Raw genomic sequence first — 22,731 nt, forward strand, 5'->3', positions numbered from 1 at the left:
TAATTACAATAAATATAAAGTAGAAAATAATAACTTATGAAATTGAATTAATTATTGGTTATAGGATATAATTAATCATGAAAGTTTCATTAGAAACCAAATCACAATATTTTTCTCTATAAAAAAAATGACAAAATTTTTAGAATATGTTTTTTTAAATACAAGAATTATTATAAATGAGAGAGAAAGTATATTTTTTTACACCCCCCACTAGGCGACCAGTATAAATAGTAAGCACCACATGGTTATACAAAACACAAGCTTTCTTTGATATGTTAAAGATAGAGTACCACACTAATTTGTTTAAGAAACATTAAATTAGTTAAGATGAGTATCAATGGTAGAGACCATACACTAAAGGGAATTGTGGTTTTGATGCACAAGAATGTGTTGAACATCGATGTTGTTGATGATATTGCTGACAATGAAGGTGATACCGTTCCTCCTTCCTTCTTGGATAATTCTATTGCTCTCAAGTTGATTAGTGCTTCTAAAACTGATGGTAATAACTTCTTTATGTAATATATGTATATATTCTAATGTTTACATATACCCATTTCACACCACACCATTGCTGGTGTGGTTGATGGTAGACGGTTGGCGGCGAAGTTCCGACAACCCTGTAATTGGTAGTGGAGTTCAGGAAACTTCGCGGTGGACGGAAGGGGAACTTATGATGCCAATATGGCGAATATCTGATAGTCAACCGCCTTCCACCACCACCACCATTATTTATAATAAGTAACAAAATAAATTGAAAACCATTTATAATATATATAATTAATTTTTTTTTACTGTAAATAAATAAAATTATTGTTATTTATTATATCATAGCACCTAAAAGGTGTATGAGTGCATATAGGATTATGATTCACTATTGTAACTATTACACGCAACATACAATTTTCAATCTCAACCGTTAAAATTAATCAGACGTTTAATATTTAATATTGCGTCCTGCTGTTACAGTAGGAAATCCTTTTCCATGCATGTATGGTTTTTTGGGGTGTCTATCTTCGTTCCTTATTTTTTAGATTCATGAAATAATTTATGTTTATATCTGGTATTTAGTGAAAGATGAGTATCATTTGGTTAAATAAGATGAGTACCACGTTTTTCTTTATTCTTGAAAGAAACAATTCTTGATTAGATTTTAGTTAGATGAGTATCATTTGGTTAAAACTCTCTTCTCCTAAGAATCATAGGGTTAATACAAAAAAATATTCAAATTTGAAAACTTACGGCTAACTGTTTGAGAATCATTATCATTTATCAGTGAAATTGAGAATCTAATATTTGACATTTTTATAGGGACTGGAAAAGGAAAAGTGGGAGAGAAAACATATTTGGGAGGTCTTGTCACCTCCATACCAACTTTGGAAGACAAACAATCTGCTTTCAGTATTAATTTTGAATGGCATAGTCTTGACATGGGAATTCCAGGAGCGTTTTATATCGAGAATTTCATGCAAGATGAATTCTTCCTTGTGAGCTTGTCCCTTGAAGATGTTCCCAACCATGGAACAATCAACTTTGTTTGCAATTCATGGATTTACAATACTGAAAAATACATAACAGACCGCATCTTCTTTACCAACAAGGTAAGGATATACTTTTTCCGTGACAAGAGAAATTACACTTTTTAGATTCATTGCATATTTAATGTATATGATCTATATTATAAAATAGATATATTAAATATACAACGAACTTAAAATTTATCGAACATGTATGATAAAAATAGTTTCAAAAACAAATGTTAATAATTAGTCATTAAAAATGATAGCAGAGGAAGTTGAATTCACAAACCTCGAGTTGCCTCCCAAATCACGAAACCACTGTATCTTACCTACATAGTTTTTTAAATATAAATTCTCTTTTCCGAAAACTTGACACCATCAATGGTTAAAATCATGCAGACATACCTTCCAAGTGAAATGCCAGCTCCATTACTGTACTACAGATATGAAGAATTGAAGACTTTAAGAGGAGATGGAACCGGAGAACGCCAAGTATGGGAAAGAATATATGATTATGATGTCTACAATGATTTGGGTGAGCCAGATAAAAATGCTGCCTTGGCTCGTCCGGTTCTTGGAGGATCAAGCACATTGCCTTACCCTCGAAGGTGCAGAACAGGCAGACAACCAACTCAGACAGGTTAGGCTCCAAAGTTGTTTCTGTATTAAATTTTGATTTTATTTTATTTTTCATTTCATATTATATTTTAATGTGTGAATATATGAGAATAGATCCAAACACTGAGAGTAGGAGTGGCTATGTTTACATTCCAAGAGACGAATTACTTGGTCATGTTAAATCTTCGGACTTTCTTACGAATAGACTCAACTTAGCATCTCAATATGCAACACCTCAATTAAGATCTCTAGTTACATCAAAACGCAATCATGAGTTTGATACCTTTGAAGATGTGCTCTCGCTTTTCCCGGACAAGTTTCCACTGCCATTATTGCTTCAAGGTATATTAGTCACAATTCCAAGTCACTAGCAATAGGTATTTAATTATATACAAAATCATATAAAGAAAGCTCATTGATCTTTTGAAATTTTCGTACTTACTTTGAGTAGTGGATAATTCTGCATGGATGGATGATGAGGAATTTGCAAGAGAGATGATTGCTGGTGTAAATCCAAACGTCATAACAAAACTTCAGGTAATTAATTAAGCTTAATAGTTAAATACTTTTAAGCAATTAAGTACAAAAGAAATACTAAAAAACAAGAAAGTTATTTCATGCCAACTTTTTATATTATAGTTATAATTGGTAATTAACCTCATTGCTTGATATATTTAATGTAGGAGTTTCCACCACAGAGCAAATTAGATAGCCAACTCTATGGTGATAATACAAGCACAATAACCAAAGAAAACTTGGAGCCAAACATGGATGGAGTGACAGTAGAACAGGTAAACATTGTCATATTTCAACGTTACTCGAAAGAATTAAATGTATTTTATTATCGGCTGTGAGATGGTTTGAACATGATTTTATAAATAAAATAAAAAATTCACCTGACTAAATTTTATTTTGTCTAACAGGCTATCCAAGAAAATAGACTCTACATACTTGATCATCATGATGCATTCTATCCATCTTTGAGGAAAGTAAATGCAACTGATGCAAAGGCCTATGCTACAAGGACCATTCTATTTTTGCAAACTGATGGAACTTTGAAGCCATTGGCCATTGAACTAAGTACACCAAATCCTAATGGTGATAGTTTTGGTCCTATTAGTAAGGTTTACACCCCTGAAAGTGAAGGTGTTGAAGCTTCAATTTGGCTCCTTGCTAAGGCTTATGTTATTGTAAATGACGCCAATTATCATGAACTTATCAGCCATTGGTAAAAATTTCACTAATCATTTTTACACAGTCAATTACTATATTTGTTCAATGTATGAGTAATTTTACGAATATATATCTACATGCGTTACACTTACAGGTTGCACACTCATGCTACTGTCGAGCCATTCATCATAGCAACTAATAGGAATCTTAGTGTGGTTCATCCTATTTATAAACTATTACTTCCACATTATCGTAACACAATGAACATAAATGCCAATGCAAGAAATGTCTTGATCAACGCAGACGGTATTATAGAAAGAGCATACTTATTGGAAAGTATTACATTGCAATTGTCTGCTGATGTTTACAAGGATTGGGTTTTCACCGAACAAGGACTACCTAATGATCTAATCAAAAGGTAACCATACAAAATATTACTTCTTGGTCTGATTTTTACTTTGCAACCTTAGAACTACGAGAGAACGAACAAAGTAATTACCAATTAATAAACAAATTACATACTAAGAAACTCTACTTAACTTTTCTATAATATTTTTTGTATGTTAAATTGTTAATGTTATCTTCCTTACTTGTTATATAGAGGAGTGGCTGTTGAGGATCCAGCTTCACAACACGGCATTCGTCTTTTGATAGAGGATTATCCTTATGCTTCTGATGGACTAGAGATATGGGCTGCTATTAAGTCTTGGGTTGAAGAATATGTGATTTTCTATTACAAGTCAGATGCAGATATTGTACAAGATTCTGAACTCCAAGCATTCTGGAAAGAACTTGTAGAAGTAGGCCATGGTGACATGAAGAATGCTACATGGTGGTTTAAGATGCAAACTCGTGCAGAGTTGATTGAAGCTAGCACCATCCTCATATGGATTGCTTCAGTACTTCATGCATCTGTTAACTTTGGACAATATCCTTACGGAGGATACATCCTTAACCGGCCAACTAAAAGCATGAGATTCATGCCGGAGAAAGGATCCCCTGAGTATGATGACCTTGCTAACGACTATCAACAGACATATTTGAGGACAATCACACCAAAGAAAGAATCTATTTTGAACATGACCGTTTTGGAGGTATTGTCAACACATGTTTCTGATGAGCAATACCTCGGACAAAGAATCGAAGGTGGTCTTTGGACTACTGATTCAGTACCGATTGAAGCCTACAATAAGTTTGGAAGGAAGTTGGCTGAAATTGAGCAAAATCTCATTGAAAAGAACAATGATAAGTCATTGAGAAATAGGTATGGGCCTGTTAATATGCCATACACTCTGCTTTATCCTTCTAGTGAAGAAGGATTGACTTTCAGAGGAATTCCCAATAGTATCTCAATCTAAAAAGTGTCATCATGGTTGCTTTGAATAACATATGAGAAGGAATTCAATTCTCTCACCCCTTATGTATGGTCATGTTTTTATGTATGTTATGTTTGTTTAATTGCTATAATGTCTTTCATCAATAATAAAAGCTTTTATGTTTGTACCTTATAGTATGATGGACTTGGTATATCAAATGCGAATTTCATATTTTGAGAAAATAAATTATGAACATTGAGGTTTGTACAAAGCTAGCTAGCAATATCAAATATGCAGAAAAAACATGACATTTAAATTTTGGTGGAAAGCTAGCTTCCATATAAAATTTTGGTGCAAAATCTCTGGTGAAGAAAAAGCATGACAATAAAATTTTGGTGCAAAATCTCTGGACACTAATGCTCTGATTTGCAGTTTCCATATACCTTAATTCCAATTTAAGAAAGGAAGATGCTGAGAAATTTACCTCACTATCCTACTCATTTTGAGAGCCATATCAGCTTTTCTATGGGCAAATTAGACTTAGCAAATATTTTCAGTTATGGTACACATTCTTTTTTTACAAAATGATGGAATTTTGAAGCCATTGGCCATTGAACTAAGTAAACCACTTCCTCATGCCTGATAGTAATGTTTACTTGCCTGCAAGTGAAAGTGTTGAAGTTTCAATTTGGCTTATGTTGTTGTAAACAACGGATGCCATCATCAACTTATCAGCCATTGGTATAAATTTCATTAATCATTTTTATACAATCAAATGCTATATTTGATCAATCTATGAATAATGTCATGAGTATATATTTCTAAATGTATGACAGGTTGAACACTCATTGTACTGTTGAGCCATTCTTCATAGCAACTAATAGGCATCTTAGTGTGGTTCATCCTATTCATAAACTATTACTTCCACACTATCGTAACACAATGAACATAAATGCCAATGCAAGGAATAGCTTGATCAACGCAGAGGGTATCATAGAGTCAATATACTTGGTGGGAACTATTTTTTTGTCAGACTTTAGTCATCTCCCGGCGAACCCAAAATTATCGGGGCTCTTTTCTCTTAGACTAGAGAGTTAATAAAAAAAAAATCAAATTTTTATACTTGCGCTCCAAAGATAATTGCATTTAACTCTCATCATGGGCTCGAATCCAGGACCTCACGAATCCAAAATGCGCCTTTTTACCACTAGACCAAATCCTTGAAGTTGTCTCTTACTCTCATTAGTTTAAGCTTGTAAACCATTTAATTGTAATAGTCCGAAATCAAATTAGTATAAGAAATAGAGAGGAAGATTTAGCTATATAAAAGAGGACCGGTGTGTAAGAAAACAACATCTTTAGTAGAGGAAATAATAAGTGTTGTTAGTTGTGCATAGTGTTGTTTCTATCCATGAGGTGTGTTGGATATGCTTGAAATCTTAGTTACAAGAAGTCAGAAATTTTTTTGTTGAATCTCTTTTGCATCTTTACTGTTTTGGAGACTTTTTGGGAAAAAATATCTTTTCTCGGAGGACAATCTGACTTGGAATTGTTTTATTTTAAAACAGATTTGTTACTAATTTTTTGGCATATATTTTTCTATAAATAGGGAGTTCTTTATTCATAGAAAAATTGAGAAAGAGAGCAACTCAAGAGAGTAGAGATGTACAGGCAAGGATTAGGGTTTGCCACCACACAAGGGCTAGGGTTTTAGAGAGAAAAAAAAAGTTTTCTCTTGGGACAAATCTAGGGTGGAAGAACTATATTTGTGGTACACCTTGGGAAACACTTATCAAATTGAGAATTTCTTTGTAACGTTACTCTTTGATATAGTGGAACGGAGGAACTGCTCTCTCCCCCAGGCTAGGTCATTATTGGACCGAACTGAGGAAACAAATTATCGTGTTTTTTATTCTCCTTTATCGGTTATTATTATTATTATTACTTATTCCGCTTAATTATTTGGTTGTCGTTCTATTGCTCCACACATCAAGTTCATTTATTGGTGTGATTTTACGACGAATTAACAACAAGGTGCAAATAAAATAATCCAGGGTGGTCACTCACTTTGCACAAACATAGGGGTATCAACGTAATTTTGCAATTTGCAAAGTTCAGGAACTGCACACCCTCAATATATATTGCACACTAGATCCGCCGTATGTGAACCCTCTTTGGCAGAGAAGGCAACACACCTAATTAACTTCACGAAGAACATGAGACATGGAATGAGTCTCACAAGTCTTATTTCAAATAGTAATTAAATCTTTGACATATTTTATTGGGTCATACTAATATGTGTCCAGTGGCAGATCTATGTGTTGTACATTGGGGGCTCAAGCGCCCACAAGTGAACACATTTTTATAATATTTACGCCTCTGTAAAATTGTAAATAAAATACTATTATAATTTTTTTAAATCCCAACAAAGATTAATCATTGATAAACATCAGCGAAAATTTCGTATCTATATATAATATGGTAAAAAAAAAAATTAAACATCTCAATTTTTTTCATTGGTTATATTATTTTCTAACCTCTACCAAAAAATTTTCTAGATCCGCCACTATATGTGCCCATACATGTTAATTTATTTAAATAAAAAACTTTACATCAAATAATTTAAAAAATTAATTTTAAAATTGCTGATTACACATATTTCAAAAGAACATATCTATATTTACTTCTTAACATAGGTTCTTAGTATACATATTAGCATTTTCTTATTTTTTTTTTTTTACAATAATTATTATTTTAATTTATCTACTACAATATTTTGTCTTTAGTCATTCTTATCCTAATTTTTCTTTAGTTCTTCTTATGGGGGATCGTGAACAGTCATGTATCTGAAATCTCAAATGTGAGATATTTTTAATAAAAAATAAATAAAAAAAAAACTGTGAGATATTTATGCAACGGATATACTATTTATATGCTAAGATGGCTCGAAACAATCAACAAAAATAAAAAATTGTAGCATAAGATGTACTGCAATGCAATTGTATTTATTATGGGGAGCTTCTATGGTGCATTCCAGCTTTGGAATGTATGGGTGCATTCCAAACTTTTAACCAATAGAATTCAATTTAATTGCCACATCAACTAAGGTCCATGGTGAGTCTCTTTTTCCTTAATAAACTTTTGTTTATTGCATATGAGTCCTCCATCAAATGAAAAATACAAATCAAAAACATTTTTAATTTCAATTTAAAATCATAAATCATTTACACTTTTTATTTATCATTTTTAACATTATTATTTGAACATATTAAAATTGAAAGTGAAAAACCCTAAATCCCAAATTCCCAACTGTTCTTCATCCAATTTGTTCATCCTTCTTCGTCCTCCTCCATGTCCTTCTCCTTCTTCGTCTTCGTCCTTCTCCTTCTTCGTCGTCGTCCATTTTGTTCATCCCAAATTCCTCCACTACTCTTCGTCTTCGTCTTAATCTTCCTCATCCATAGTCTTATTATGTCAGACTTCAGTTTTATTCGTTTCACTAATTGATATCAACTAAAGCATAATCGACTTCTTCCCTCTCACCCAATGTCGTATCCGTGTTCCTGGTCAATTTGTAATTCGCACCGGTTGTTCACCCAAAAACTCTTCACAGTTATTTGTTCTATGGTTCAAAGCATCGTCGTGTACTTCACAGGTAATTGTTTGTGTATTTTACCCTTTGAAATTATTGAATTTGGGTTTATATTATTAATTGAAGTTGATTCAAATTGTTACCCTGAAACGATCGATTTTTAATTATGTTAAAGTTGCTTTGAATTCTTACTGCATAAACCATCAATTTGGGGATTAGGTTTGTATTTACAATTGAAGTTGATTTCAATTCGTACCCAAAAATGATCATTTTTACCCATAAAGTTTTGAATTGGGGTTTTGGTTTTGGTTTTGTTAAATTTTGCTTGTCAATTTGATTTGGATTGATTTGATTTGTGAATTTAGATGCTGACACTGTGTTATTTATGGGTTGGGAATTAGGGGGATTAGGGTTTGTATTTCATTTGAATTGTGAAATTAGACTGTGATATTATTCACACTTAATAAGTGTGCTTATGTTAATTTTAATGTGATATTAGTGTGTTATTCTGAATTATTTGATCAGTTTTTGTTCATATATCCTGCAGTTAAGTAATGGATGGCAATATATATCCACTCTCATCCAAATTCAGGAATCCTGCGTTTATGAGGTTATCAGGACAGAAATGGAATAAAGGAGCTAACAGTTGACTTGTTTGAACTGGAAAACAGACAATGCAGAAGGGCTTAAAGGGTAAACAAATCAAGTTTTATAATGTAAACCTTATAGTTAATGATCTGTATTTGAGTTGAATAAGCACTAGTACATAAACTTTTAGTTAATGATATGAAGTCATTGCTATCAATTTAGCTAATGCTCAGTGTTATAGTTGAATACTGTATAATACATTGAGTTGTAGTACAATAACAATTTAAATTGAATATTGTAATCTTTTGAGTTGAGTAAAACATAGTACATTAGCTTCAGAAGGCTGTTCAATGTACCTTAACTTTTGATAAGCTATGATTTATACAATGTAATGAGAAAGATGAAACTTTTTATAAACAAGTCTAATTAACTTTTAAGCTCTCTTCCAAGGCTAAGTTAACTATTGATAAGCTATTATTTATGTAATGTAATGAGAAACATGCAACCTTTTTAATCTGTTCAATGTACGTTAACTGATTACCTGATGTGAATGATGAATAAGTTTTGTAAGTTATCATGAGAAAGGTGTAACTTAAATAAGTTTTTGTAACTTTAACGAAGATGATCCAACTTTTATAGAACAATGCTGTGTATTTTGGTCAATAATTTTTTTTATATTGATTATCCAATTTTTAAATAGTTTTGATTAAATACATGAAACATGTCTATTTCCAATACCAAATTTTGTTACAATGCTAAATGTATGTTTATAAGGTGATAATTACAGAAACTTAAGTTTTATTGCAATTTGAAACAGGTTACAAAAATATGCACGCAACATGGTGATTAGACTTGAAGTCAAAAATGTTAAGAAGGAGAAGGTGAATGATATCAGTTTTACTTAGACATAGAAGAACTAAGAGGTACGTTTATAGTATACATAAAAACTGTCATGTGTATTTGGTGTGTATGTAACATATAATGTTTTGAAATTTGTATGAAATAAACAAATAAATCATAGTAATGTAATAGTAACCATGTCATGCCAATGTGTGAAAAGGCATAGCATCAGATAGCAACAGCTTAAGACAAACATATAATAAACCTTAATCATAGAATAAACCAAATAAATGTCATATTTTCCAAACTAATAGCTTAAGACCACAAACACCGTCAACCGAATTCACCAGAAAATCCAAAATAAAACTTCAAACTGAATAAACCAGGATATCAAAATAAAGACCATATTGTGCAAAATACAACCACTGATTAAGGTAACAGTACAAAAAAAAAACAGGGAAAATAAACCATAATATCCAAAATAATACTTCAATGTTCAGACATCCATCCCATAGTCTAAGAACCAAACTTGAAACTTCAGATATCAACCAAAGCCTTCCTTTTCTTGTGCATATCATCCCAATACTTTGCAGCATTTGCCAATAGTGATTGTAACAACATATTATTAGATGAATGACAGAGATATAAAGCAAGCTTCATCCTTGTGGCAGTGTTAACCTACATATAATGAAAAAACAGTGGATGAATTAGAAATTTGCTTAGATTGAAAAATGTTTTACAAAAAACCATGACATTAATTCAACTTACAGTTATGCCTCCATAGTTACTATTGTATGGACATTCAATCATCCATTTAGCAACCCACACTCCACAATCATTCCTATGATTATTCATAAAATTGCATTAGTACGACACTAATATGTAGTTTAAGTAAAATCATTAATAGAGATAGGGGTTAACAATACTTACGATCCAGGTCGCTGATGCGGGAGACACGTAGGTTCAATCCTGGTGAAGTTTGTGATTAGGTTATCATGACCAATTAGATTAGCAACATCAACAAAACAAGGAAGAAGCAGGATTTCCTCAAGCTTGACAATCTGCCACAATAGTAAATATAAAGTAAATATAAAATTTGAATTAAAAAATCGAACAATAAATTTGAATGTAAAACAAACTATAGATCACATGCATACCAATCTAATAATTGAATGACGCCTAGGATGATATCTTTCATCTGAAGGTAAAGAGTCCAACCAATAAACTTTTCTTTCAGTAAACTCAACAACCACCAAAAACCAATGTGCTCCCCCATCATTCATAGGAATAAAAATCTGTAGTTATAGAAATCATTTTTAGTGGCATGAACTGATTTTCAGGTTTAAATCACACACTAAGCAGAATTTATAGAAAACTCACCTTTGAAACCACAGAGTTTGTTGGCATGAGTTTATCCTGATATATTTTCCGGATATAGTCAGCTGTGTATTTGTCATCCAGAGCATATTGCTTAAAAAGTAATGTAGTTTAAGTCAGTGGTTATTACTCAACTAATGTAAATGTAAATGTAAAATAAATCAATGTTAGTTGGGTAATTACCGCAAAATATGTAGGCAAATACCAAACAGATTTCATTTTTCCTAACGATTCAACCAGCCAATTGCTTCGTGCAACAACCAAGTTGATAACCTGTATAGCCAAATGAAAACAACGTTATGTCAAATTTTAGTTCACTTTCATCTGTCATAGCCAAATAATTACAATGTTAGGTCAAAATATAACCTCTTGGTCCACATTACACCTAGGCATCAACGACTTAATTGCTTTCCTGTCCCCATGAACACCTGATGTAGATTTAATCAGAACCTCGCCACTGCAACAGGTAGATGTATGAATTGTTAGATGTATTCAAATTAAATGGGCTAAATAAATTTACAGTTAGGTTTAGCAAGATATATTAAAAACACATACCCATGTTTCTGCTCATCATCGCCCATAAAGGCGTATGCAATAGTGTAAGCGCAAATATCATTCAGATTCATTTTTGGGGATGGCCTAAATGTGACAGGCATCCACTGTAATAAAACAAACGTGGAATAAATATTTTTATTAGTACTAAATGAAAGTGTTGTATTAGGTTTAAATATAAGACGATTAAATAACTTACCTCAGGAATAGGGACTCCGGTGTCGAAAAATTCATATCCCATCGGTGTCGATGGATGGTAGTTAATGTGGAAATCATTGTCATCCTCCTCTTCTGGCTGACAGAACAGAATTTTGTTAATCTTCTTATATTGCCTAGCTTCAAGCAATGCAGTCCACTCCTTGATATCCTTCAATCTCGAAGGTGCCGATGTTGATCCCAAATTGTGACAGATTTTTTTGTTGGCTGCTTTTGTTTCTGTGGCAGGGTATTGTTTTTTTTTCTCCTTTGCTTTTGGTTTTACAGGGGTTGATGCTGTTGAGTCACAATCTTTTGAATCTTCCTGGTCATTCCACCCTTGGGTGGTAGTGTGGTGACTGTTCAAACCATTTAACAAGATAAATTAAAATTACCTACTGGTATATACAACCATTAAGTCATATGTAGTAGCTGAAATATAAATTATTAAATAAAACAGTAAACTTTATTATATTTTTGTTGAAAATCATGATAGATTCAAACACACACATACACATACAAATCCAAAGACTGTTTCTTTATGAATGTTGATGGTACTTTTCGTATAAATTTGTTTAGAATCATCATAGATTCAGACACACACACACACAGACTGCTTATGAATCAATTATTAGATTAAAAAATTAGATTCAGACACAAACACACAACATATAAGGTACTACAAATCTGATTGGTTATGAATCAAATATTAGATTCAGACACACAAACACACCTCATATAAGTTTCAGTCACAAACACACATCATATAAATATTAGATTCAGACACAAACACACATCATATATATTTCATGCGTGTTTACAATAAGAAATGAGTCAATACCTGGATGATATGTAAACAATCTCAGCTTTGAATTTCTTTTTTGTAGTCTCAGAATGCTGCTGAGTTTCAGTCTTCTCAGTCTTAGTGTTCTGAGTTTTTGTCTTTAGAGTTGTAGTGTTTGTGGTAGTGTTTGAAGTAGTGTTTGTAGCTTCTTTTCCTCTCTTACTGGTTTTTGATTTTCTTTCAGGCATGGCGCGTTTTGTGCTTGGACTTGGTGGATCAGTGTTTATCATTGTGTTTTGTTTGCTGGATGATGAAGTTTGCTTAGAGTTGGACGGTTTTTGTGTTCAGAAAAGCAAAAGAGTATTATGCATGAGTAAAGTTAAGAGTTGGACAATTTGGGAGGTTGATACGTATTGGAAGTTGTAGCTACCTAGGTTTTATTTTTCAATAGCCTTTTTTAGTTGTAATAATTAGCAAGTGCAATGTGTGTAAGACTGTAAGTAGAAGGCCAAGCATCACGTTTTTGTGTGCTCAATGTAAGCTAACCAACATGAATTAATGTGTTGTCCATAATAATAAATTGTAAGCATGATTTATTTCGTAATTGATTTTTTTCAAATAAAAAGAATACTAACCTATGGCCTTATATTTGTATGAGTTCATAAGTGTCGGTGTCGGTTTCGGACGAGGACACCGACACGTGTCTAACACGGACACGCCTAATTTGAGGAGTGTCGGTGCTTCCTAATTCATAACTCAAATATCATAAAAAAAAAAAAAAAATTATAAAAAAATTATTAAATTTTGAATTCGTTATTTAATTTAGTTTTAAAATATCGACATGGATCCTTGTTTTTTTTAAATTAATAATAAATAATAATCATTTTTTTTTCGTAATTAATTTTTTTCAAATAAAAAGAATATTAAATTTTTATTTTTATTTTTAAATAAGTTACTAACCTATGGCCTTATGTTGGGCTATTGGTCGTATGTGATTATACACTGAGTTATATTTGTATGAGTTCATAAGTGTCGGTGTCGGTTTCGGACGAGGACACCGACACGTGTCTAACACGGACACGCCTAATTTGAGGAGTGTCGGTGCTTCGTAATTCATAACTCAAATATCATAAAAAAAAATTAATAATTATAAAAAAATTATTAAATTTTGAATTCGTTATTTAATTTAGTTTTAAAATATCTGTATTACTTTGTTTTTTTTTAAATTAATAATAAATAGTAATCATTTTTTTTTCGTAATTAACTTTTTTCAAATAAAAAGAATATTAAATTTTTATTTTTATTTTTAAATAAGATACTAACCTATGGCCTTATGTTGGGCTATTGGTTGTATGTGATTATACACTGAGTTATATAAGTGTCGGTGTCGGTTTCGGACGAGGACACCGACACGTGTCTAACACGGACACGCCTAATTTGAGGACTGTCGGTGCTTCGTAATTCATAACTCAAATATCATAAAAAAAAAAAATTAATAATTATAAATAGTAATCATTAAATTAGAAAACTTGTTTTTACAAGTTTTTAATTGTCATTATAATGACAAACTACGAACAAACTACTAAAATACATGGGAGCCAAAATACATACAACATCGGCGGCAAGCATCAAGTTTTCCAAAATATAATCAAAATACTAATGGTTACAAACTTTGAAATCAACTTAAGCTCCTCACATAAAAGGTATGGTCATCATATATGCTAGATGTGTTGAACAGTAGGCGGTCTCCAACTTTAAATCCGTTAATGGCAACAACTTCCCTCCATCCCCTAAAGATCGATACCACGAACGGATCCATTTGATACTCTAGCTCACACTTATGCTTTTCTCTGATTGTTCCAATAATGTAGATCTCATCCAACATCGTGTCACACAAATACTCCCCCATATCGTTTGGCAATATCTGCAACAGATCAAAGAAAATTTGATAAGCATCAATTTGTCTTAAATTCGGATAATCAATTTAAACATTAACAAAAACAATTGGATTGAGATACCAACCAAATATGGAACAATTTCTGGATCATCCTTCATAGTAATTTCGAAGGTAACAGCTTTCCGGAGGGCTCGTGATCGGGTATGCCAAGTAGGGAATTTATCAGGAGTAATTGGGTCCTCTTTGGGAATGATCTGGAACTGATCGTTCCCCAAATATTTGAAGAGAATTGGATGATGACCTTGAAATTGGTAATGTTCTCGTATAGTCATCCAACCGTCCGTAATTCTAAGGACATCATCATCATTGTTGAACTCTACGCAGAGTTGAAGACCTTTGGAATCAAACAGGTACCAAAATTGACCCAACTCAGCCTTGCAGTTTTCGTAAAAACTTCGTTCAACCTCGCCCTGGACCTAAAAAATAAACAAACCGAAACTAAGCATAATTGACGAAAACAGACACAGGACTCAATTTGGCGAGTAACAATAACCCAACTCTAAATCAGTGAAACATTCATACTTATTTACAAACGGAAACAAATAAAATTAACATCACACATAACATGCTCTGTTTTTTGGACAAAGATTTGTGACATGCTCTGTTTTTTGGACAAAGATATGCTCTGTTTTTTAAAATTTTTTTACTCTAACTTGTCTAAATCAGTGTAAGATCTAGATCCAGTTTCAAAACGAAATAAAAATAAATAAATACGAACAACATATAACATGCTCTGTTTTCTAATCTATGGTTTGAACATCATGCGATTTTTTAAAAATCATATTTGGCGACATGAACAGTCAAAAAAATCAACAACGAAATCAACAAAACATACTATCAAAGTATCAAACTTACCTCTCCTGCAACATGAACAGTCAAAAAATAATCCCTTGCTGGCTTTCGAAGAACATCGGCAAGAGTTTCCACCATTTTTTTTGATTGATTATCGTCGCAGGAAGTTTGAAAGACGGCCGAAAGTTGAAGGTGAAGGAAGGGAAAAAGAAGAAAAATGGCGTGTGAGAGAGTGGAGATATGAAGGGACTGGTTCAGTCTTGGTGAGAGGAAGAAAAGATTTTTGGTTAATGATCTTTCTTGGGAGAAGAAATGTAATGGTTTGTAATGATGATTGTTGGTTAGCAAAATTAATTGTTGTGTTATTGGTAAGGCGCGACGAAACAATTGGTACTGGAAAGTGGGAAATAACACTGTATCAAGTTGTAATTTGAATCGTTTAATTGGTTTGAGACTACAAACATTTACAGTGTCATGCAACACATGTTTTGGATCGTAGGATCAACATCGTTTGTCATCTAATGGTTGACATTAACAAGTTTACTTTCTGACTTCCTAAAATAATCACCGTCCGATTAAAACGAATCGACATGGAACATTGGATGATGTAAACACGTTAGCAGTTGTTGCATTGGATACATCACTCGTTTTTTAGCTATTAATCTTAAAATTAATATTTGTTGATGTTTTATTTTTTAAAACCATTAATCCTTAATAACCGGGATCATACATCTAAGTCTACTATTACGGTTATCGGTTCTTAATTGAAATTTAAACTTACTACGAACAAATTTTTTTAAAATTTAAAGTAATTACTCGTTTGAAATTTAAAAGTCACCGATATATGTTGGATCAATAGATAAGGCCATTAGTCCTTAATCGAAACCGAGATCATACATCTAAGTCCACTATTAGGGTTATCGGTTCTTAATTGAAATTTAAACTTACTACGAACAAATTTTTTTAAAATTTAAAGTAATTACTCGTTTGAAATTTAAAAGTCACCGATATATGTTGGATCAATAGATAAGGCCATTAGTCCTTAATCGAAACCGATATCATACATCTAAGTCCACTATTAGGGTTATCGGTTCTTAATTGAAATTTAAACTTACTACGAACAAATTTTTTTAAAATTTAAAGTAATTACTCGTTTGAAATTTAAAAGTCACCGATATATGTTGGATCAATAGATAAGGCCATTAGTCCTTAATCGAAACCGAGATCATACATCTAAGTCCACTATTAGGGTTATCGGTTCTTAATTGAAATTTAAACTTACTACAAACAAATTTTTTTAAAATTTAAAGTAATTACTCGTTTGAAATTTAAAAGTCACCGATATATGTTGGATCAATAGATAAGGCCATTAGTCCTTAATCGAAACCGATATCATACATCTAAGTCCACTATTAGGGTTATCGGTTCTTAATTGAAATTTAAACTTACTACGAACAAATTTTTTTAAAATTTAAAGTAATTACTCGTTTGAAATTTAAAAGTCACCGATATATGTTGGATCAATAGATAAGGCCATTAGTCCTTAATCGAAACCGATATCATACATCTAAGTCCACTATTAGGGTTATCGGTTCTTAATTGAAATTTAAACTTACTACGAACAAATTTTTTTAAAATTTAAAGTAATTACTCGTTTGAAATTTAAAAGTCACCGATATATGTTGGATCAATAGATAAGGCCATTAGTCCTTAATCGAAACCGAGATCATACATCTAAGTCCACTATTAGGGTTATCGGTTCTTAATTGAAATTTAAACTTACTACGAACAAATTTTTTTAAAATTTAAAGTAATTACTCGTTTGAAATTTAAAAGTCACCGATATATGTTGGATCAATAGATAAGGCCATTAGTCCTTAATCGAAACTGAGATCATACATCTAAGTCCACTATTAGGGTTATCGGTTCTTAATTGAAATTTAAACTTACTACGAACAAATTTTTTTAAAATTTAAAGTAATTACTCGTTTGAAATTTAAAAGTCACCGATATATGTTGGATCAATAGATAAGGCCATTAGTCCTTAATCGAAACCGAGATCATACATCTAAGTCCACTATTAGGGTTATCGGTTCTTAATTGAAATTTAAACTTACTACGAACAAATTTTTTTAAAATTTAAAGTAATTACTCGTTTGAAATTTAAAAGTCACCGATATATGTTGGATCAATAGATAAGGCCATTAGTCCTTAATCGAAACCGAGATCATACATCTAAGTCCACTATTAGGGTTATCGGTTCTTAATTGAAATTTAAACTTACTACGAACAAATTTTTTTAAAATTTAAAGTAATTACTCGTTTGAAATTTAAAAGTCACCGATATATGTTGGATCAATAGATAAGGCCATTAGTCCTTAATCGATGCCGAGATCATACATCTAAGTCCACTATTAGGGTTATCGGTTCTTAATTGAAATTTAAACTTACTACAAACAAATTTTTTTAAAATTTAAAGTAATTACTCGTTTGAAATTTAAAAGTCACCGATATATGTTGGATCAATAGATAAGGCCATTAGTCCTACGAACAAATTTTATACTACGAACAAATTTTTTATTTTAAAATAATTATAATTTTTGTAAAAAAAAAAAAAAGGTTATAATAAACCAGCAAGATATGCTGCACTGATGTTAGTCATATTTGGGGAAAGAATTTTAATCACAGCCCTTGGTCCATATTGGACGGACGTGATATAGCTTAGCCTAATAAATCTGAACCATTGATGTTGATCGTACTGTCGATACGTTTTCTCTATTTAGACTTGCTCTGCATCCTTTAATTATGCTCCCCCATCTAAACCAAAAATATATAATCTACTAATGTAATTCGAAAGACCCATTTCTTCTCTTCCCAAAACCCTAAATTCCCAAATTTTCTCACCTAGTTTACAGAATCACCTTCAACAAATAAATCGTTTGTGTTACTAATTCAACAATGTCTTCCTCTTCTGTTGCAAACTCCATGGCAGTCCAAATCCCAGAATGTGGTTGCAAAAAACCAATGAGGATGTACGTATCCAATACAACCGAAAATCCTAAAAGGAGGTTTTGGAAGTGTGCAACTCATGGGGTAGGTTTCGTTCCATACGATTTTGTAGAACTTACTTTTTTAATTTTTTAATTAATTGCTTGTCATTCTGTTTCGATTGATTTATAGTTGCTCTGTTTCCTGACAATTGAAAATTCGTTCAATGTTGTCTGTTGGTGTTGTTCATAGAAAGCTGGGAGTTGTAACCTTTTCGATTGGGATGACCTAATTGAAGGACACCCTCCCTATGTTCGTCCAACTGTTCGACCAAGCGAGCCTGAACTCAGAAATGTTCTGGGTTATAACGATTCAGATACAAATTGTGGAACAAAAATTTGTGGTTGCAGATGCTCAGAGTTGTTCAGAGACGTGGTTACCATTGTAAAAGAAATTCAATACCAAAAGGGAGAGAAGATGAAGATGAAACTACAGAATGAAAGGAAGACATCCAAAATGTTTAAGAACTTGTTGATCTTTTCCTGGATTTTGATCTATGTATACTTTAACATGTTTGCCTAATTAATCTAATTTATATTTCGTTGTAATGTTTAAACTTTTAAGGTATGAAGAATAATTTTTAAATTTTGCTCAATATAATTGTTTTGTTAAATCAACGATTTTCCTTTTAAAACATGTGGGGTTATGGAGTGAACGTATGGAAAACATTTCCATCACATAGGGGAGTAAATATAGGCATAAGACATAGGTTTAGCGTGACAAATGGGTTTAGCATGGTTATAGGCTGTTCCAACTTCCAAAACTGACTCAATTTGAAAAAGGATACCTATTTATTGAGTTTAATGAGTACAGTAACATAATTAACAACATATGAAGCATGGACTCCAACACGGGCACTGCGATACGATACAGACACTGATAACGTAAAAAATATAAGACACCGACACCGCTACATAGTTTTTTTTTTTTTTTAACCAACATCGCTACATAGTTTTTTTTTGTAGTTATGAAACCATATAATTGAGAATCAAAATATATTAATGTAAATTTAATTTGAGCAAGTATGAGAGTCTTACATGAATGTCAAACTAAAGGAAAAATTGAATTTTTTCCGACGTCGATATGAGCTATCTGACAATTGTGGGACAAGCGAAAATAGAAGTGTCGGACACAGACACGTGCCGAACACCGCGACACGTCTAAACAAAGAGGTGTCGGTGCTTCCTACAGAGTCACTCATGATCTAAAAACTGCAACATTTTGGCAAAACATTAACACATTTTGATACAAAATGCTATTTAAGCAACAATCAAAAACCTACTATTCCTAAACCTTATATTTTTGTAAGCAATGATCCAAAATATACTAAATTAAACACAAACATTTCATTGCAATGATCCAAAATGTTGTCCGGCTACTACTAAGAGTAGAGATTGATACACTTAAACATAAAATACGAAAACATAAAATAATACAACCATTCAGGAATTTGTTAATTCATTAAACTAATAGAACTTAAACAGTCACTAAATACTACACATGATACATCCATAAAGCTTAACAATCAATTCAACTGGTGGGATCTTTGCGGAATAATTCAACAGTCATGAACTCAGGAGGGGATTTTTTAACAGAAAAATGCAGCAGGTCACCAACTTTAGGCTTGTGATCGTCCAGATAATCATACCAGCCACTACCAATGTATCTTTGAAACGGGCCTCGTCCCGGATTCAAAATAGTGCAGTTATAGATACGGCGGTTGGTATGAGATCGCAGCCTAATCCCAGACAATCCTTGTAGACGATCCTGCACAACCCAAGCTGGAAGATGCTGGACAAATATTTGAAAAACAAAAGTAAGTCAGCAATGAATTAATAAACTTAAGTGAAATAGAATTAAAACTAATGAAATCACCAACACTCACCAATGTTTGTTTTTTCTTCAAGTTCTGAATTGCTCGAGAAACCGGAGTTACCCATTCGCAATTATGAGCATTGGCCTCTGCTGCAGCACTCTTGCCCCGCACCGAATCATTCCTGCCCTGTACTGGAGTACGATTGCTCTGCATCCTTCCATTCCTCCCCTGTACTGGAGGACTACTGCCCTGCATCCTTCCATTCATGCCCTGTACTGGAGGACTACTGCCCTGCATCCTTCCATTCATGCCCTGTGATGCCTCACCCTTGCTCTGCATCCTTCCATTCCTCCTTCCCTTAACTATTGGACCCTCATCGTCAGAACTTAAGTAAATAAGATTCTCTGGTTCAATTTTGACTCTGTTCATCCTAATTTCAGCATAAAAAAAACATGTTAAACATCATGTTTTAACCAAAAATAGAAACTTTTGTCATAACACATGTACATAGAACACAATAAACATAAATTTCTTTTGAATCTAAGCATTGTTTTTTCCAGATGCGAGGTTACGAAAACAACATCAACCTAATAAAGGAAAAAATTATATCAAAACACCATTAACAGAGATGTCATTAACTTGTTCATACATCAAACAACAATTTTTTTTTTTCAAAATTAATAATATAAAGAATAACTTTTTTCATTCATCGTTGTAAAAAATAAAAAAGAAAAAAAGCCTAATAAAAAAAATCAAATCAAATCGCCATCAACAGATAGCACATCAATAACTTATTCATCCATTAAACAACAAAAAAAAAAAACAAATTTTGGGTAAAAATTAATTTTCATTCTTCCGTAAAACAAAAAACACTACTTGAAACCCTAGAACATGTTTAACAACAACAAGTGCATGCATCACAGGACACTTCGATCTCTCTGAAGTTTGATTAAAAACTATTACCCGCGAAGTTTAACGAAACGAAAGAAAAAAAACACGCAACGACAACGTCAATGTAAGTTGAAAAGGGGTTACCTGTTTTGCGACGAGGACGCCATTGGTGGTTTTCAAAAACCAAGCTTTGAAATCAGCGGTACGCTTTGGACGATAGGGAAGGAATTTTGAAGCAGAGTGAGAGTGCAAGTTAATGGAGTGAAACGTTGTGTGGAAGGGGAAGAGTGAAAAAGTAAAGTGGCGAAAGGTGTGACCTTTCGTCGCCACGTGCGTGTGTATTTGTGGGAAATACAAATATTTGATGTGCTTCTAAACTGGGCCTATTACAGGGGGTACAAATAGAAACATGGCCCAATTAGGGTTATCGGTTCTACATTTCAACCGGAGTTTACTACGAACAAATTTTTTTAAAATTTAAAGTAATTACTCGTTTGAAATTTAAAAGTCACCGATATATGTTGGATCAATAGATAAGGCCATTATTCGTTAATCGGAACCGGGATCATACATCTAAGTCTACTATTAGGGTTATCGGTTCTTAATTGAAATATAATACGAACAAATTTTTAAATTTAAAGTAATTACTCGTTTGAAATTTAAAAGTCACCGATATATGTTGGATCAATAGATAAGGCCATTATTCGTTAATCGGAACCGGGATCATACATCTAAGTCTACTATTAGGGTTATCGGTTCTTAATTGAAATATAATACGAACAAATTTTTAAATTTAAAGTAATTACTCGTTTGAAATTTAAAAGTCACCGATATATGTTGGATCAATAGATAAGGCCATTATTCGTTAATCGGAACCGGGATCATACATCTAAGTCTACTATTAGGGTTATCGGTTCTTAATTGAAATTTAAACTTACTACAAACAAATTTTTTTAAAATTTAAAGTAATTACTCGTTTGAAATTTAAAAGTCACCGATATATGTTGGATCAATAGATAAGGCCATTATTCGTTAATCGGAATCGGGATCATACATATAAGTCTACTATTAGGGTTATCGGTTCTTAATTGAAATATAATACGAACAAATTTTTTTAAAATTTAAAGTAATTACTCGTTTGAAATTTAAAAGTCACCGATATATGTTGGATCAATAGATAAGGCCATTATTCGTTAATCGGAACCGGGATCATACATCTAAGTCTACTATTAGGGTTATCGGTTCTTAATTGAAATATAATACGAACAAATTTTTAAATTTAAAGTAATTACTCGTTTGAAATTTAAAAGTCACCGATATATGTTGGATCAATAGATAAGGCCATTATTCGTTAATCGGAACCGGGATCATACATCTAAGTCTACTATTAGGGTTATCGGTTCTTAATTGAAATTTAAACTTACTACAAACAAATTTTTTTAAAATTTAAAGTAATTACTCGTTTGAAATTTAAAAGTCACCGATATATGTTGGATCAATAGATAAGGCCATTATTCGTTAATCGGAATCGGGATCATACATATAAGTCTACTATTAGGGTTATCGGTTCTTAATTGAAATATAATACGAACAAATTTTTTTAAAATTTAAAGTAATTACTCGTTTGAAATTTAAAAGTCACCGATATATGTTGGATCAATAGATAAGGCCA

General features: G+C 32.3%; 1 protein-coding gene and 1 long non-coding RNA gene across 3 annotated transcripts; both read left to right on the plus strand.

Annotated features, from left to right (window-relative positions):
• Positions 1-251: 251 nt before the first annotated feature.
• On the plus strand, positions 252-4,821 carry LOC123885380 (linoleate 9S-lipoxygenase-like). Its single transcript, XM_045934657.1, has 9 exons — positions 252-502; positions 1,312-1,601; positions 1,920-2,160; positions 2,253-2,480; positions 2,590-2,675; positions 2,822-2,929; positions 3,062-3,366; positions 3,466-3,729; positions 3,913-4,821. The coding sequence occupies exons 1-9, from the start codon at positions 328-330 to the stop codon at positions 4,667-4,669; spliced, it is 2,454 nt and encodes an 817-aa protein (XP_045790613.1). The 5' UTR covers positions 252-327; the 3' UTR covers positions 4,670-4,821.
• Positions 4,822-7,646: 2,825 nt separating this feature from the next.
• On the plus strand, positions 7,647-13,137 carry LOC123885381. 2 transcript variants are annotated; one of them, XR_006801148.1, is made up of 4 exons: positions 7,647-8,282; positions 8,767-8,912; positions 9,625-9,730; positions 12,800-13,137. It is a non-coding gene; the product is annotated as an uncharacterized LOC123885381 (long non-coding RNA). The 2 variants fall into 2 exon arrangements; XR_006801147.1 differs by having other exon boundaries at positions 7,648-7,741.
• Positions 13,138-22,731: the final 9,594 nt, after the last annotated feature.

The sequence above is a fragment of the Trifolium pratense genome, linkage group LG5 (genome assembly GCF_020283565.1).
Source record: "Trifolium pratense cultivar HEN17-A07 linkage group LG5, ARS_RC_1.1, whole genome shotgun sequence".
Classification (NCBI taxonomy): domain Eukaryota; kingdom Viridiplantae; phylum Streptophyta; class Magnoliopsida; order Fabales; family Fabaceae; genus Trifolium; species Trifolium pratense.